The following is a 16,204-nucleotide window of genomic DNA, read 5'->3' as shown; positions in this document are numbered from 1 at the left end:
CTGGGAGTTGTAGTCCCGCGGGGCGCTCCGCGTGCCCGGCGGCCGCCGGCGGGGGGGGGCAGCCGCGGACTACAAGTCCCAGGGTGGCGATGGGGGGGGGGGGGGAACCGGGAGCGGGGCCGCCCGGAGCCGCTCGGATCCGCCGCCAGGTACCGGGCTGGGGGCGGGGGGCACCGGGGGGACCGGGGGGGGAGCGGGGGACACGGCTGCAGCCCGGGGATGGAGCGGAGGGGGCGGCGAGGTGGGAACTGGGGGGGCAGCAACCGGCCGCTGCGCTCCGCCGGGCGTTTGGGCCTCCCCCGAAACGCCAGCGGCTGCCCGGGGCCCGGCACTGGGAGGGGGGGCACTGGGAGGGGGGGCACTGGGACTGGGGGCACTGGGACTGGGGTGGCACTGGGAGGGGGGTGACACTGGGAGGGGGTGACACTGGGACTGGTGGCACTGGGATCGAGGTGGCACTGGGACTGGGTGATACTGGGAAGGGGGTGGCACTGGGACTGGGTGATACTGGGAGGGGGGTGACACTGGGAGAGTGGTGGCACCGGGACAGGGTGGCACTGGGACTGGTGGTACTGGGAGGGGGGTGATACTGGGACTGGTGGCACTGGGACTGGATGGCACTGGGATGGGGTGATACTGGGACTGGGTGGCACTGTGAGGAGGTGATACTGGGATGGGGTGGCACTGGGACTGGGGTGGCACTGGGACTGGGTGGCACTGGGAGAAGGAGGCTCCCACCCCACCAAGAGCAGCCCCCGTGGTGAGCCCCGTCCCCAGCAGCAGCTCTGTGCCCCCCGCGAGCCCCCGGTGCCGAAATACCGCTGGGAGCTGCTGAATGTGCAAGCTTGCAGTCCCGCCCTGCCCTCGCTGAAAGAGGCAGAGCAGGGGCTAAATGTCAGGCACGAGGGAGGCGAGCGGGCTGCTGGCCTGCCCGCTGCCACGGTAAGTTGGGCGGACCTGAAATAGAACAGGCTGCCTGGCCCGCCGCGAGCTGCCGGGGCTATTTTGGGCGTTACTCAGCCCCGTGGCGCTCGTCTTTTTGGGAGACGGGAGCTGCTCGGCGGCACGGCTGTAGGGAGCGGTAGGTGCCCGGCGTGGGGTGGTGCTGCGGCTCTGGGGGGGCCGTGGAGAGCCCGGCGTTCCTCCTCCGTGCGCTGGGGGTCACCTGCAGCAAGGCTGGTCCCAGTGGCTTTCGGAAACGGCTCTGGGTTTCTTGGTGTGTAGAGGAACGAGGCAGCCCGGTGACCTCTTTGCATAGGGGAGGGGATCTGAGGATGTGTATTTTTGTCCCGAGGCTGTGGGTTAGCTACGGTACCCGAAGGTGGCTCGCAGCTTTCTGTCTCCAGCGAAACGTTTCCATAGCTCGTTGCAAGGCTTGGAAACAGCGAGACTGAAGCACGCAAAGCATCTGCCAAATCTGAGTCTGAAAGCCCAGGGTGTTGGCTTTGTGGGGTTTGTCCCTCTCGGCTCAAATCGCCACGACAGTTTGGGGAGGGATAGCAGCAAAAAATTGATTGAATTGTTCTGTGGTGGCCCCGGCTGGCCGTGTGCTGGGCTAGCTGCCTGGCCGGGGCTTGCTGTGCACCTTCCTACAGCAGCACAGCCGGGGATTTGGGAGCGGTCCGTGTAGGAGCTGCCTTCGAAGAACACCCAGAGCCGCCTTGCACGGGACAACAACCACAACAACCGGGCTGAGGCGCCCCGGGGGGAGGCACGGCGCTCCCTCTGCCGGGTGCCAGCGCCGAGGAGGCGCTCGGCGGAGCCGTGTCCTCGGGAGGCATTGCCGGACTCGCGAGGCTGTGGGGAGCTCCAGGCGCTGCTGCGGGACCGCAGCAGGTTGTTCGGGGACGCTGCTGGTTGTAGGCTCCCAGAGCTCTGCCTGCTTCGTTTCCAGCCCCCGTCAGGTACCTGGGAGGAAGGGCTTTGCGGCAGCAGGTGAGGCGTAGCCTGCTGTTTAGAAACGTTCCTGTTCCTGTTTTGGGTTTCAACCCAAATTTCTCTGCCTCCTGTGCTTGGCTGTAACTCTGGACGGGTTCTGTCGGGGCAGGGGAGCGGGGCCTTCTGAAGGCTGTGTGCTGAGCGTGAAACCTGAACAGCTGCTGGCTTTTTGGGGGCGCGGTGGGGAGCTGAGGCATCCAGTGGAAGAGCCTGGTGGCTTCAACAGGAGCCCTCCGGCAGCAGAGCCCCCGTGTGCCCGTCGTGGTGGGCACCCTGCTGCCTTGCTGGCACCCCCCTGGCTATGCCTGGGGGTCAGGGGTGGCTGGGGCTCGCTGAGAGGGCGCGTGGTGAGTTAACAGCTTGGGTGCAGCTTCCTTGGGTTTGCTCAGTCCAGAAGAATCTCCTCCCTCGCCCTACAGGAAACCTGTGCTTATTTTGGGGGCGTTGGTCGGCCTCCCTGCAGGTCCGGTGTGGGGCTCTGGGGCACGGGTCCAGCCGGGTCAGAGCTTCAGGCAGGTTCTGGTGTGAGAGCAGAGGGGCTGCGAGGGCTGCTTTGAGGAGCTGCAGCCCCAGAGGGAGCAGGTTAGGGTTAGGGGGAAGGCACCCGCACTTAGCTCGCTGTCTGCGAGGATCCCTCGCGGCCCCCTGCCTCCCCCCAGCCCTTGGCATCGCTTCTGTGGCTGCAGAGGTTGAGGGTGTGAGGCCACGAAGGAGCATCCAGGGCAAAGGGGATGTTTGTGAGGCCCGGCCGCGGATTTCGGAGCCGTCCCGCCCGCCACCACCCCTGGGCGCGTGTCAGCTGCCGTCGGGGATGATCTCTGGAAAAACTTTTTGGCTAAGCCGGGCCTTGAGCAATCGTCATGGTAGGAAGCGGCGCCGCGACGCCCGCCGCAGCCTCCACGTTGCAGCATCCCGTGGTGTGTAGCCGGGGCCTTAAGAGCAGATTAACGTCTCAGGATGCATCCCCTTCGTTTCCTGCCTTCCCGTGACTAATCCGGGTGGTGACACCGCGCAGGCAGGGCGGCCGGCTCACGGCGGTGACACGGCAAGCGGCAGCTCTGCGCCCACAGGACCCGAGAGGTGACAAGGTGACGCGTGTCCTCCCCTCCTTCCTCCTCCCTGGGCCTCCTGAAGAGCGCTGGCAGCGCTGACACGGCCGCTCGAGTCCCCTTGAGCTACTTCAGGAGCCTCCTACGGAGCCACTCAGCCCAGGGGTGGCTTCGAGGAGAGCAGCCGCTGGTTGGGTTCGGTGGCAGCTCCCGGCTGGGGAGGATAAATAAAACGGGTAGGGGAAGCCTCCGGGAGAGCCTAAAAGGTGACTTTGGTGGTCTCCATGGAAACTCTCCCTTCTGCAGCTTGTGGAGGGCTCGTGCCAGAGCTGCTGCCTGGCTTGAAGGAGGAAAAAAATAGCAATGAGAAGGTGGGCGCTGCAGGGAGAAGCGGCTCCGCGGGAGGGACGCCTCAGCGCAGGTCTGCGGGGAGCTCTCTGCTCAGACTTGGCCTCTGTGCCCTCGCCACAACTTTATCTCCGTCCCTGAGGAGCTGGAGATAAGGCAGGAGCGTGCTGCTGGGCCGTAGGGGTGCCCGGGCGGGGAGCTGCGGCCCTGCTCGTCTGCGGGGCTGCCTGGCTGCGCTCCACATGGCGCACCAGCTGCTCCTCAGCTCCTCGTGGAGGAGAGCTCTCCCTGCGAAAAGTTAGTGCTTTCCAAAAAAAGGGGCTGAGAAAACGTGTAGGAATTTTAGTCATCCTTCCGAGGCGTCCGCGCGCTGCTTGGCGTTCGGCGAATGCTGAAATTGGGCGTGGGGGGAGCGCGCCGAGGAGCGAGCAGCTAGGAAGGGAATTATTCTTTGGGCTGCCTGCAACGCTGACTTCTTCTCTAATGGCTGTTTTTCAGCTGGGGGAAAGCTGCTGACAGGTCACAGATCTCCTTCTTCAGAAGTGCCTGGGCAGGACCGCGCTGCAGATCCTTGGATCCGAAGGGGAACCTCCGCGGAGCTCGGCGACGGTGACTTCTGCACGAGCTGATCCCAGCCATCTGTCTGAAGCGTGAGTTAACACGGTGCACAGCGTGCCTGCGTTCCCTGTGGGGGAGAAGGGACTTCTCCCGACCCCGAGTGGAGAGCCAGACCAGAGCCTGAATGCAAACGTAGTGCACCCTCCTGCTGGGGACTCTTGCTTTGGGGGATAAGCTGTTCTTTTGGGGTTTTTTGCTTCCCTGCCTTTTTCCTTCCTCTGGCGTTCTCACAGCTGATCCGAGGAGCGCGCTCTCTTCCCTCTGGCTCTGTTCTTTTCACCTTCACAATTGGCTCTCCCCGCGTGTCTTCATTCATGCGGACAAATCGTTCTGGCACGTCCATGGTGTGTGCACGGCGAGGGCACGGCCGGGCGCACAGCACTCGGCTGCCTTCTCAAAAACGGCTCGGCTTGGGCAGCCCGCACAGCCGCCCCGCGCTGGTTTTTTTTTGGTGCGAGGACATCTCTGCTCGCTCTTCCTCCCCTCGCTCGGGTTTCAGTGCCCGCGCTGCCTCTCCTTCCCCAGCGGGGAGCAAAGCTGCCTGCAGCCGGAGGACGCAGCAATGTGACCTTCATAGCTGGCCTCCAAGGAAGGCAGGGAGACCCGCGAGGTGGATGGTGTTATTTTAGCGCCGTGTCTTTGTTACAGGGCCAGGTGACGCCCGCGGGGCATGGCGGGGGCCCGGGAAGCATGAGGCCGCGGCGCTGGGGGCCCTGAGGACGGCCTGGCCGGCGGGGACGGGGAGGAATGTTACGGTGGGCAGTGCACCTGGAAGGCGGGCCGCGCAGGGTGAACCACGCGGCCGTGGCCGTGGGCCACAAGGTGTATTCCTTCGGCGGGTACTGCTCCGGAGAGGACTATGAGACCCTGCGGCAGATCGACGTCCACGTTTTTAACGCAGGTAAACGCCTCCTCCCTCCTGCAGCGCCGTGTTTTCAGCCTCAGGGGCTGTGGTTCAGCAGGCTGCGAGGAGAAGGGCTCACCAGAAGTAACCACGTAGCCGTATCGTTCTGCCCTTGCTCTTTTTGCTTGCTTTAGCTCACAAAGAGGCACCGTTTAGCCGGTGTCTCCCACCCAGTTTCCAGTTTTCAGCCACCCCTGGCACGGACAGGGCAGGGTGCACTGGGCGCACAGAGCCCAGTCCCCGGGGTTTAGGCTCTCGGGCCGGTTCCCTGTGGGACAGCTGGGTGCCACCGTGGAGTCAGCAGGGGTGTGTGGAGGCATTCCCGTGCTGGCAGCAGCTAGCTGGTAGATATCCAGGCTCACCGTGTGGCTTAGCAAAGCAACTGGAGCTGGAGTCATTCTTGTAGGGTAGCCAGGACGTGTCAGGAGGCTGAATCGGAGCCATGGGAGAGGCCACGTTTCTTCACTCCCTGCTCTTTGAACTGAAGAGATCACTGAGCCGCTCCATAAAGTGTCTCCCTATAATTAGGCTGAAAAATTGCCCTGATGCTTGCGTGGCTTCAGCTGAGCAGGGGCAAGAGGGGAACCAAGGGCACACCGGCAGCGTACAGATCGGGGTGCAGCGAGTTCACTGCTCCCAATCTGACCTGGGAGAAGCCAGCAGCTCGCGGGGTGGTGGATGAAATGTGTGGTTACGGGGGGTCATTGAGGTGGTCTGGGCCCTGAGCGATGTCCTGCAGTGGTCTGAAGGGGAGGAATGCCAGCGTCCTGCCTTGCTGTACTTTTAACGTTGGCTGTGCCTCCTCAGTGCCCTTCCCACCTCTGAGGTGGGCGCTCAGCTTTTAAGAGCCCTGACCCCTTCCCTTTCCCTGCCCTGGTATTTCAGGGGATGGCTCTCTTCCCCTCGCCACGGTGACACATCTACCTGGTCTTGGCTATGGTACCTCCAGGCAGCAACCAAAATTGGAGGGAGGGTGCCTGGGCGCTGCCATGTAATGGCCACGCAACGCTCGCGGTGCCTCCCGCAGTGTCATTAAGCCCTGCAACACACACTGAGCGCCCTGACTGCTGGCAAACGTGACGTGCAGGCTCCCAGCAAGGGGAACCTGTAATCACAGGGAGCTCCCAGTTGTACCCCAAGGTTAGCAGAAGGAACTGGAGAATGGACGGGGATAAGAGAGACAGCTGTTGGGTCTAAAGTTACTCATTATTATTTTTTTAAAGACAAACAAGCCATTGTTCCTACAAAGCTGCCGTGTCGTTTTATTTAGAACGTGCTCCCACAAGCCCAAATGATGTCTTCAGGTGTCTTGCCTTGCCTGTTGCTGCAGTGACTTATTCCCGTGCTGCCTGTTCCCTCAGCGTTCTGGACATCTTCTCCAGAAATGTCACTAGTCTGAAGCAGTGTCTGCATTCATTATCACCTCCCTCCTTTTCTTTCCCGTTTTGGTAGGGTGTGTGTGGTGGTTTTGCGTGGGGGCGGTGGTTGTACCTTCACTCATGGTCTAGGATGAACAAGAGTAGCAATCTCCTGAGCGTGGCTGATGCAGAACCAAAGCTGTTTCTGCCCAGAGTCCCCCAGTGCTCTGTGCTTCCTGCAGGGCTCTCCTGAACTCATATTGTGGCGAGGGGAAAAGAAATATCGGGCTTTCTGCTTTCACAGATGCTCACTTGTCCGGGATGGGTAGGCTGGTGAGCACGCACACTGGCTTTGACATCTGACACGGGCTCAAACTTGTGCTTTCAGTGTCTCTGCGCTGGATCAAGCTGCCTCCAGTGTGGACAAACAGCCGAGACCAAGTGAGAGAGGTGCCCTACATGAGGTACGGGCACTCGGCGGTGCTCATAGACGACACCGTCTACATCTGGGGCGGTCGCAACGACACGGAGGGAGCCTGCAACGTGCTCTATGCCTTCGATGTCAGTAAGTTCCAGCTGCTTGCTCTTCCTCGTCACAGCTGCGCTCGAGCAGACCTTTTCCCTGCCCCTCCACGTTGCTCCCCAGCTTGTTTCCCTGTCCCTTGGTCTCTCCAAGGACAGGATGGAACAGTGAGGGCAGGCATGAGCCCAGCTAGATAAGCCTGAAAGATAAACTCCTCGAGACTTCCAGTCGGTTTCTTGTGCTGCTGGAACGCCTGGGAAGGACAGGAGCCAGCAGGAGGTGGGTGGACGGGCATGCCAGGAAAAGGGCAGGGTACCCCTGGATCCCGGGGGCAAGTCCACGTAAATGCTGACCACTAACTGGCTCGCTGGACTCGCGGGGAAGCTGACGGTGCTTGGCCATAAATTCCTTTCATCCCCAGGAGGTGTTCTGAAGCTTGAAGCTGCTCTCTGGGCGCAGGGTTTCTCCCTTCCCCTGCCACGCGGAGCTGAGAAGCCACCAGCGAATTGCTGCGTGCACAGAAGCCTGGCAGTGGGCGCTGCCTGGCGTCCCCGCCAACTCCGGCACTTTAGCATTAAGTGAAAATTGACCGAGAAGGCCAGCCCTAAGTCCTGGTCGACAGCTGTCTGTACACACTGTGCCCGTCCCGTGCCAATCCTGGAAAGTGCTGCTGGCAGCCCTCGGGCTGTGTTTCAGCCCCATTGTATCAGTCACCTCGCTGCACAGAGCCCTGGCCCAGCACAGCTTTGTCCTCCAGGCCTGGAGGCAGCGAGCTGAGGCCTCTCCCCTCTCTAATCTGACACGTTACGCTGGGGCAGGCTCTGGCTGCTGCCATGTGGCTGGGCTTGGAGGCGGCCCCACCGAGGCAGGGAACTCGATAGCTGTCGCAGCTTTCGCGCTCGCTGGCTGCCCAGGGATTTTGTTGACCTTGCGAGCCCCTTTGTGCGGTTCCAGCTGGAGCCTAGGTGGACGGCTGTGGCCACGGGCCAAGCCCTGAGAAGTTATCCTCACGAAGAATGCTGCTCGGGCTCCAATTTTGCCGCTTCCTGAAATAAGCACTGCTGCTGGCAGCTCGGAGCAGTCGGGGAGGGCGGGGGGGGGAACGTCTCCTGCTGCCTCCAGGCTTATCTGTGCCTCTCTGTGGGCTCGTGGGACAGGTGCCTGTTTATGCTTGGCAGGGAGCTGCTGGCTTAGCTCCACGCTGCCCTGCATGGAGAACTGCTCTGGCTGGATTTAAAGTCCTCATCGAATTCAGGCCGGTCCCTGGAGCGTGTGGGCTGCTGCAGGCTGGGGAGCAGGGCTGAAGGAACTGCGGAGGGCAGGGAAGGTTCCCCTTGGAGAGGGGGTGAGAAGGTGACAAGAGGAGTGGATAAGACAGGCAGAGCTGTGCTGCAGAGGTGAGGACGTGCACAGTCACCCTGTTGACACGGCGAGCCTGTGGTTCAGTGGCTTCTGGCTGGGTTGTGGAGCACTGCTTTTCCTCGGTTAGGCAGCATCTCCGAGCCGTGAGGTCACCAGGGCCACTTAGCGTCGTTGCCTCACTGCAATTGAAGCTGTAAATGCAGGGCTGATTAATGACTCACAAGTAGGCTTTGCAGGAGATTCAGTCCAAATACCATTGCTCAAGCAGCGCTGGGCTAACCACGGGCAAAACTCGAGCTGTTTGTCAGGCGGGGCAGTGCCAGCAGCCGTGCCTGGGTGCTGAGGACCTCTGCCACCGTGCCCCTCTGGAGGCTCAGGCTGTGCCTGAAGGAGCTTGTGGTCTCTCTGGGGGAGGCTGTGTATGAAGGAGAAGGATTTCTGCCTTAGAAATGAGGAACGGTTGCAAAGGGCTATCCCATCCTCACATCTTGTGTGCTTTCTTAGCGTTGTGCCCCTGTTTTGTTGCAGACACGCACAAGTGGTTCACGCCAAAGGTGTCTGGAATGGTCCCAGGGGCGAGAGATGGGCACTCGGCTTGTGTCCTGGCCAAGAGCATGTTTATCTTCGGAGGCTACGAGCAGCTGGTGAGTAGTCCCTGAAAGAGCTATTTGGCCATCCCTTGGGAGAGAGGGTATTCCTGCCCAGGACACCAGCAGAAGCAGGACACGGGCGTATTTGCATTCATAGTTGGTTTCATTTAATAACTCAGCAAAGTCATGGCGTTAATTATCCAGGTTAGGCTCATAATGCTGCAGAGAAGACGGTTGGCAAAGCAGGTCTACAAAAACAGTGGCTTTTAAATACTGTTTTTTCACAAAACAGAGTTAAAATTTCAATATTTTCTGGTGGATTTCTCCAACACTCCGATGGTATTAGGCAAATGCATAATATTTGTAATACATACAATGTATATTTATTTTAAATTAGCTGAGAAGAGCACCAGAAAAATCACTTTCCAACCTGCAGCGTTGCTGTGAGTCTTTGTCCTGAGCTGGTGCATGTTCCCTGTGTTCCCTGCCTCTTCTCATACCTCGCTGAGCCCCTCCAGCAAACACTTGCTCGTCCTCTCGTGTAAGAATACCTCGAGACAGAGGTCATCCTGCACTAGCTGCCAGCGTGCTTAGCACCCCTTTAAGCAAATCCTTACTCTCTAATCTTAGGAGGGTAAACATCACTTCAGACTATCGCCAGACCCTGGAAAGCTGTGCAAAGTCACAGCTCTTTATTTGGAAGGGAGCTGGGACTCTGTTAAGGCAGTCCCTTGTTTTTTCTCCTGTTTTCTGAGTACTGCAGCCTGCAAAATGCATGGTCTTGGTTGCAGCAGCAGCATTACAAATGTGACTTGCTTTTAACCAAGGCCAAACAAGCCCGTATCTGTCCTGCAGCTATCTCCCCTGCCTGGAGGAGCAGAAGCCTGTGCTGTTTGTGTGAATGTGGGCTCTCCCACGCTAATGTGGGCTTGGTCGAGTCCTCAGCCCCCCGAGTGTATTTACTCCTGGATGTTCAGCTTCCTAAAAGCAATCTGAGCTCCTACCTCTCCTCGTGTGTCCGTAGCAGAGCCAGCTGCTCCTTCCTGTTAGAGCCACCTTCTGTTGTTACGGTGTGAAGCAGAGGCAAGGTGCTGCTGTGTGTAGGACAGCCGTGGTGGTAGGAACCGGGGACTGAATAAATGGGAAGGCCGCAGGGAGAGAAGGGGCAGCTTTAGGAAGAGGTGGGCTTCGCCTCCCTCTTGTTGAGTGGTTACGTGTGCTGTTTACCCTGGTGTTTTGGAGCAAGCACCACGTCTCCCAGGGAGTGGTGACTCCAAAGGGATGCTCCGGGTCTCTACGACAGCGTCCTTTCGCGGAGGGCCAGTGTGACCAGGCTTCTGGGCCCCTTTGCGAGCGGGCTGCCCTGCTGTCTTCCAGGCCGACTGCTTTTCAAATGACATCCATAAATTGGACACCACGAACATGATGTGGACCTTAATCTCTGCCAAGGTCAGTCTCCGTTTCTCGCTCTGGTTTGGAGAGGATGTTTTGTCTCTGCTGCCTGCACGTGTCTCGCAGCTCCTGTCTGGTGTGGCAGGAGGGGAAGCTCCCCAGGAGAAAGCAGCCACTCCAATTTCCCTGTCAAGATGTCATCTCCCCGGGTAATCTGCATCATTTCTCTTTACCCTGTCCCTGCAGGGCACGCCAGCTCGCTGGAGAGACTTCCATTCAGCCACCATCATCGGGACAAAGATGTACGTGTTTGGGGGCAGAGCGGATCGCTTCGGGCCCTTCCACTCCAACAACGAGATCTACTGCAACCGCATCAAAGTGTTCGATACGGAAACGAACTCCTGGCTGGACTCCCCGCCGACCCCGGTGCTTCCTGAAGGCCGACGGAGCCATTCGGCGTGTGAGTGGGGGGCTGCTGAGACAGGGGGGCAGTGGGAAGGGGTTCCTGCCCCCAGCAGGAGGGGTCTCTGGGCAGAGAGGTGGGACAGCAAGGGCCGCACGGAGCCTGGCTTCTGTGGAAAGCTGCTGCCAGCAGCAAAGCCTTGCGTGCAGCCCTGCACGTGGAGGTGGTGTTAATCAGAGCAGGTAATTAGCACCGCTTTGCTGCGTTTGGTGTTGGGGCGGGACGGCACGCTGATGTCTGTGCTTACTGCCCACAGTCAGCTACAACGGGGAGCTCTACGTCTTCGGTGGCTACAACGCACGCCTCAACAGACACTTCCACGATCTCTGGAAATTCAATCCAGGTATTTATGCTTCTAACTCGTTGCAGTGATGGTGCTCGAGGCCCTCAGGTGTGTGAGTGCTTGGATCAATGTTTGCTCTGGGGTCTGGGAGCCTGTTTGGGGGAAATAGCTCTTCTGACAGTGCTGACAGAAACCTGCTGCTGTGCTTGGCACCCCTCTTCCTCCTCAGACCATCTCCAAATCTCAGTTAGAAAGAGGAAAAGGAAGAATTGCTGAATGTGCCCACTCAAAAAGGTGGCTGGCAAAATTTTGTATTGTTCTTAGATATGCAGAACTGTTGGCAGAAAAGAAGGTGTGGGGTTAGGGGAGCCCAGAGGCTGTGGCTGGGGAAACCACTCGACCCACAGCATCACCATAGCACACTTACCTGGTACCCCAAATGTCAACTGTGGGCTGTTTTGGGGTCTTCCATTTGTTTGCTAATCGCTTTGTGTAGGAAGGCCTTAGAGAAAAATGTTATCTGCAAGTAGCCAACCTGCTGTTCCCCCAGCCAGTTTAGGGGCGAATGTGAGAGCTTGTGAAGGTTTTAGTGAGTAATCACCCCCAGCATCCTTGCCGTAGAGAGCAGCAGGCACAAAGGCTGCCGTCTCCTGCTTCAGTTCCCGTGCTCCTCGGTGGGGATGCTCTGCATTCTCAGCGGCTGCCAAGAGATGGAGCTGGTTCCTGGGTCTCCCTCCAGATCTGGCACGCACCGGGGTCCTTGGGAAGGGAGCCTGGCTGCTCCTGCCGCTCCCGGTGGTGTCTGACCCGCTGCTTTAGGCAGCCCAGGGGCTTGGGCTTTGTAAGCAAAAGGCCTGGGCTTGCTGCAGCGGCTGAAGGGCAGAACCTGCAGCTCCCGTCCCAGCAGGCAGGGCTCCAGCACCCCTGTGCCCTAAGCAGCCTGATGGAAGGGATCGTTCTGCCTCCAGAAAAACGAGGAGGTGGACAGGGAGGGCAGATGTTAGCTACTTGGTGTCCGTGTGGGCCTCGTTTTGGCCGTGGTCTGTTTAAACCCATAACCTGCTCATACCTGGGTCTCGGCCAGGCCTTTCTGACAAACTCACTCTCACCCCCTTCCTTCCCCGTAGTTTCCCTTTCCTGGAGGAAGATCGAGCCCAAGGGGAAAGGCCCCTGTCCTCGACGCCGGCAGTGCTGCTGCAGAGTGGGAGACAAGATCATTCTCTTTGGCGGCACCAGGTGAGCGCTGTGGGGTGGCTTTTTGGGGGGGTTTCCATTCCCTCCAGCAGTTTCCCTCTGCGCTCTGCCCCGTGCTGTACTCAGATTCACTTCAGAGCCACGTGGCAACTTCCCATGCAAGTGTGACAAATTATTTAGAGCAGGGCTCCTCTGGAAAAGAGAAAGGGGAGGCTGAAGATGTCGTGTGAGCCCCTAAAGCCCCTGGTGACAAGCTCTGTTCGACACACAAGACCAGTAGCCTGGTCTGCTGAGCTGAAGCACACTTCAGACTTATCCTCCATTAGATGCTGCCCTGCTTCTCCCTCCAGAATTTCTTTCTGCCAGGCTGCAGAGGGATGTCAGCTCAGCCGGGAGCTGTCTGAGGAGCCCTCTGCACGAGGCAGCGTTCCCTGCCGTGCCAGTGTTCCTCAGCAAAGTTTCCGTTCACCAAGGGGACCCGGCGCTGGGGATTTAGCTGTCAAACACTGGAAGTGATGCTGCCAGGAGGCAGGGCAGCGGGATGTGGCCGAGAGCCTTAACAGCTGCTAGCAGGAAGGAAGCGGCCCAGCAGCAGGACATGCTCTGTGCTGCCTGGAGCGACAGACGGCAGCTCTGGAGCACGGCCTCTTCACCAGAATCTACCTTGCACAGGCACCTGAAACACTTCCAGCCCTCCCAGGGGTTTGGAAAGCTTTGAGGCTTTCTCTGGCACCCCGGCAGTGGCTTTTTGGGGATGCTGCTGAAGTTTGGTTGAGGGCAGAGAACGAGGGGCTTCAGAGTCCCTCTGAAGCGAAGGGCCTTCAGCCCCAGGAGAGCTTTTGGGGTGGGAGAAGGTTTAGCAGTAGGCTGGGTGTACGCAGAGCTGCCTGCCTCTGCCAGGCAGCACGGCACAGCTTGTTTTTAACACAGGGTGACTTCGTTGTGTGTCTTGTTCCTCAGGCCGGGCTCGGTCCTGCTGCAGGCTGGTTCGTGGCGCTGTCCCGGGGCAGGAAGAGCGGCTGGGGGCAGGAATGCAGCGTGCCTGGGGCTGGGGAGGGGGACGGGCTGCGGTGGGGGCTGTGCTGGCTTCCTGTAATGGTTATCAGGTGTGTGCTGGAGCCGCCTGGCGAGATAAGAAGTTTTCCAGGAAGTCGTTGTAAACGGAGAACTCCCTGCGGTCTGCCTCCTGACCCGGGGAGGGGGAGAACAACGCGGGACGGGGATTCGCCTTGCAGGATGAGCCGGCAGGCAGCAGCACGGGCAAAACCCCTTTGTGTCCTGCCTCTCCTGGGGGCATTCCTGTGCCCTGGAGGCTGTTCAAGAGGTGTTTCTGCGGGTGGGTGCTGCTGCAGCATCCAAACGCTTCACTTCTTTCACAGTTGTGCCCAGAGCTCAGGCTCTCTGCCCCCGTCTGTGGTCTCCTGGTCTTGAACTCCAGGCTTTCCCCAGCCGCTTGCAGCTGGGCGATAAATCGGCAGACACGCTGCCTGCTGGCTTTCCTCTGGCAGATAAGGGATAGCCCAGGTTTTCCTGTGACGTGGATGCGAGATTAGATTGCGGGGTGGTGTTGAGGGGGCTTTTGCCTGTCTCCAGGCAGATGGGACCCGTCAGCAACAGCAACACTGAGCTGTGCCCCGCAGCGTGTGGGGGAGAGGAGGCCGGGGGCAGCAGGTGCTGCCTCACCTCCCAGAGCACCGCGAGGCTTTAGCAGCTCCTAGGTGGGCAGCGAGGGGCACGAGGGGCCAGCTAAGCAGGGAGGACGTGCTAAACCCCTTGTGGCAACCCGAAGTGGGACCCAAAACACCTTCCCTTGCTTTCAAGTTCTCCAAACCACCGTCGGCTGTGGGAGAGCTTTCCCACAGGCTGCCCCGTGTGCTGGGGCACGCAGCCACCCATCTTCCAAGTGACTTTGGCAGCGAGAGCAAAGCAGCACTGCCTGCAGTGCGTGGCTCCTTCCCTTGCCATGTTTCTCTGGCTGCAGAAGGGTTGGATGGCCACTAACTATGACCACCACCCTCTCTGGAGGCAGGTCACGGCTCCTGTGTGCTGTAGCACAACTGGAGAGCCTCCCAAAACGTCCTCTTGGGCCTCCAGTTTCATCTCGCCCACCCCGCCGGGGGTGCCAGCAGTGCTTTCGGACCTCACACTGCGCCACAGAGCGGTGTGTGAATCCTCCTAGGTTGGGTGGCTGTCCCGTGTGGTGTCCTGGTTTGATCTGCGTGCCATTAGGTGACGCAGCATCGCTGTGACCCGGTTTGCTGGGTTGCTGGAAAGCAGTTTGGGAGGTACCGGGGGAAGGAGGGGTGTGAGAGCAGCCGGGGTGCGTGGGGAGCATGAGGAACAACCCCTGCAGGAGTGCTGTGGCTCCGACTGACCGGCTGTGTTTGTGTCCCGCAGCCCATCCCCGGAGGAGGGCATGGGCGACGAATTCGACCTGATGGATCACTCGGACCTCTACATCCTTGACTTCAGTACGTGAGCGCTCCCTGCCCGCACGGCTCCTGCCTCTTGCCACCGGGAGCCTGGCAGCAAAGCAGCACTCACTGCAGTGCTTTGTGCCCGCTGCCCCGGCCCTGCAGGCACGGGGCCGCTGTGCCTCATCGCCCTTTTCCCCGCAGGCCCCAGCCTGAAGACGCTGTGCAAGCTGGCGGTGATTCAGTACAGCCTGGACCAGTCCTGCCTTCCCCACGACATCAGGTACCGCACGCCTGGCTGGGAAAGCCCCCCTGGGTGCTCCCCCAGCCTGGGGAAGCTCCAGCCTTGGGCGCCGCGCTCGTGCTTGTCCTCAGTGTCCCCGTGGGTGTGTTGCAGATGGGAGCTCTCGGCCATGACGACGAACAGCACCATCAGCCGCCCCATCGTCTCCTCGCAGGGCTGATGCCGGCTCGCCCCTCGGTCGCCCTGCTCTCACTCCTCCACACGCCGACCTCTCGCTCCACTGCCTGCATGAATTTGTAGCCCTTTCAAGCAAGGAACGTCTGTGAGCTCCGTTTGTCTCGCCCTCGCCAGGCCTCCCTCCGCCCTCCTCACGCTCAGGGCGGAGCAGGCAGCCGGGGAAGGAATCTGCTGGCCCCAGCTGCGTGGTTTTGAGCCCCCGTCCTCGCCGCTGGCTCGCCCGGAGAGCTGCAGCCCTGCTGGCCCGGTCCCCTGCCAGCGAGGGCCCGAATCGACTCCTGCCACCGGCCCCGGGCCACGAACTGCGCCCCTGCTGCCTCACCAGCGCGGGGACCTCCACGCGTGTGTAGTGCACCCGCCGGTGCCACCCCGCCTCCGGCCTGCCAGCCCCGTGCCCATTGTGGGGGCCTGGCCCCAGCCGGCTCCTCTGCCCGGCTCCCGGTGTGAACAAACAGCGAGCGGGGGCGCTTTGATAAACACTGAGGCAGAGGTGGCTTCCTGCTGCTCCCTGCGTCCGCGCCGGGGGCAGCCCTGCCGGGAGGGAGAGGGTGCGGGAGGGGAAGGCTGGGCCCCCACCGCGGTGTGGGGGCAATGGGGTGGGGTGGGGGCCCAAATTATGGGCTGTGGTGGGTGATGAGCAGCAAGGGTGAGGCTGTGGGGCCTGAAGGGAGCCAGGCGGTGCTGGCTCAGGGAGAGCAGCCCCTGGCACTGAAGCACCAAACTCCCTCTCCCTGCGCTGTGTGGGGCAGCAGGGGACACCCACAGATCCCCAACTCGCTGTGGGGCAGCGTGGATGCACCACGAGGTGCTCCTGGCTATGGGATGGGGCTGCTGTGGGGACAATCACAAGCTCCGGGACACTCATGGAGACACCAGCTCCCTCTACACCAAACCTTTAATGGGGAGAAGGGAATCACCTTGCTGGGGAGGGGGTTGTAGGCACCCCGCTTCCCTCTGAGGGTTTAGGGTCACCATGGCCCCACACCCCTCATGTCCCCAGCCCCTCACGGGCTTTGTGCTGTGCTGTCGGTGGTCACTCGGGACACCCCGCGGCGGGATCCCTGCTGCCTTCGTCATTGCCCCCTCCTGAGCCGCCAGGCTCGCTTTACAGACCCCAGCTTCCTTTTATTGCTTCCCCTCTCAGATTGCAGCCGGGGCTCTATTTTTAGCAGCCTGCTTTCTAAAAATAGCCGCGAGCTGTTTGGCAGCAGGAGAGGTCCCGCTCCTCCGCGCTGTGGCCCCTGCAGCCGGGAGGCTACAAAAGGAGGCCGGGAGCAGCGGGGGTCA

At 60.5% G+C, this 16,204-nt stretch overlaps 1 protein-coding gene across 2 annotated transcripts; it reads left to right on the top strand.

Moving 5' to 3' along the window:
- Nucleotides 1-107: 107 nt before the first annotated feature.
- KLHDC3 (kelch domain containing 3) lies at nt 108-15,396 on the top strand. 2 transcript variants are annotated; one of them, XM_032185401.1, is made up of 12 exons: nt 108-149; nt 3,834-3,985; nt 4,602-4,854; nt 6,604-6,780; nt 8,629-8,744; nt 10,068-10,139; nt 10,329-10,542; nt 10,802-10,888; nt 11,956-12,064; nt 14,420-14,493; nt 14,641-14,719; nt 14,834-15,396. In XM_032185401.1, exons 3-12 carry the CDS (start codon nt 4,701-4,703, stop codon nt 14,898-14,900), a joined length of 1,149 nt encoding a protein of 382 aa, XP_032041292.1. In that variant the 5' UTR covers nt 108-149; nt 3,834-3,985; nt 4,602-4,700; the 3' UTR covers nt 14,901-15,396. The 2 variants fall into 2 exon arrangements, with proteins under 2 accessions (XP_032041292.1, XP_032041293.1); XM_032185402.1 differs by lacking the exon at nt 108-149 and adding an exon at nt 928-942.
- Nucleotides 15,397-16,204: the final 808 nt, after the last annotated feature.

The sequence above is a fragment of the Aythya fuligula genome, chromosome 3 (genome assembly GCF_009819795.1).
Source record: "Aythya fuligula isolate bAytFul2 chromosome 3, bAytFul2.pri, whole genome shotgun sequence".
In the NCBI taxonomy this organism is placed as follows: domain Eukaryota; kingdom Metazoa; phylum Chordata; class Aves; order Anseriformes; family Anatidae; genus Aythya; species Aythya fuligula.
Note: the sequence above shows the minus strand (reverse complement) of the source record. Positions and strands in the feature narration are given on the sequence as shown.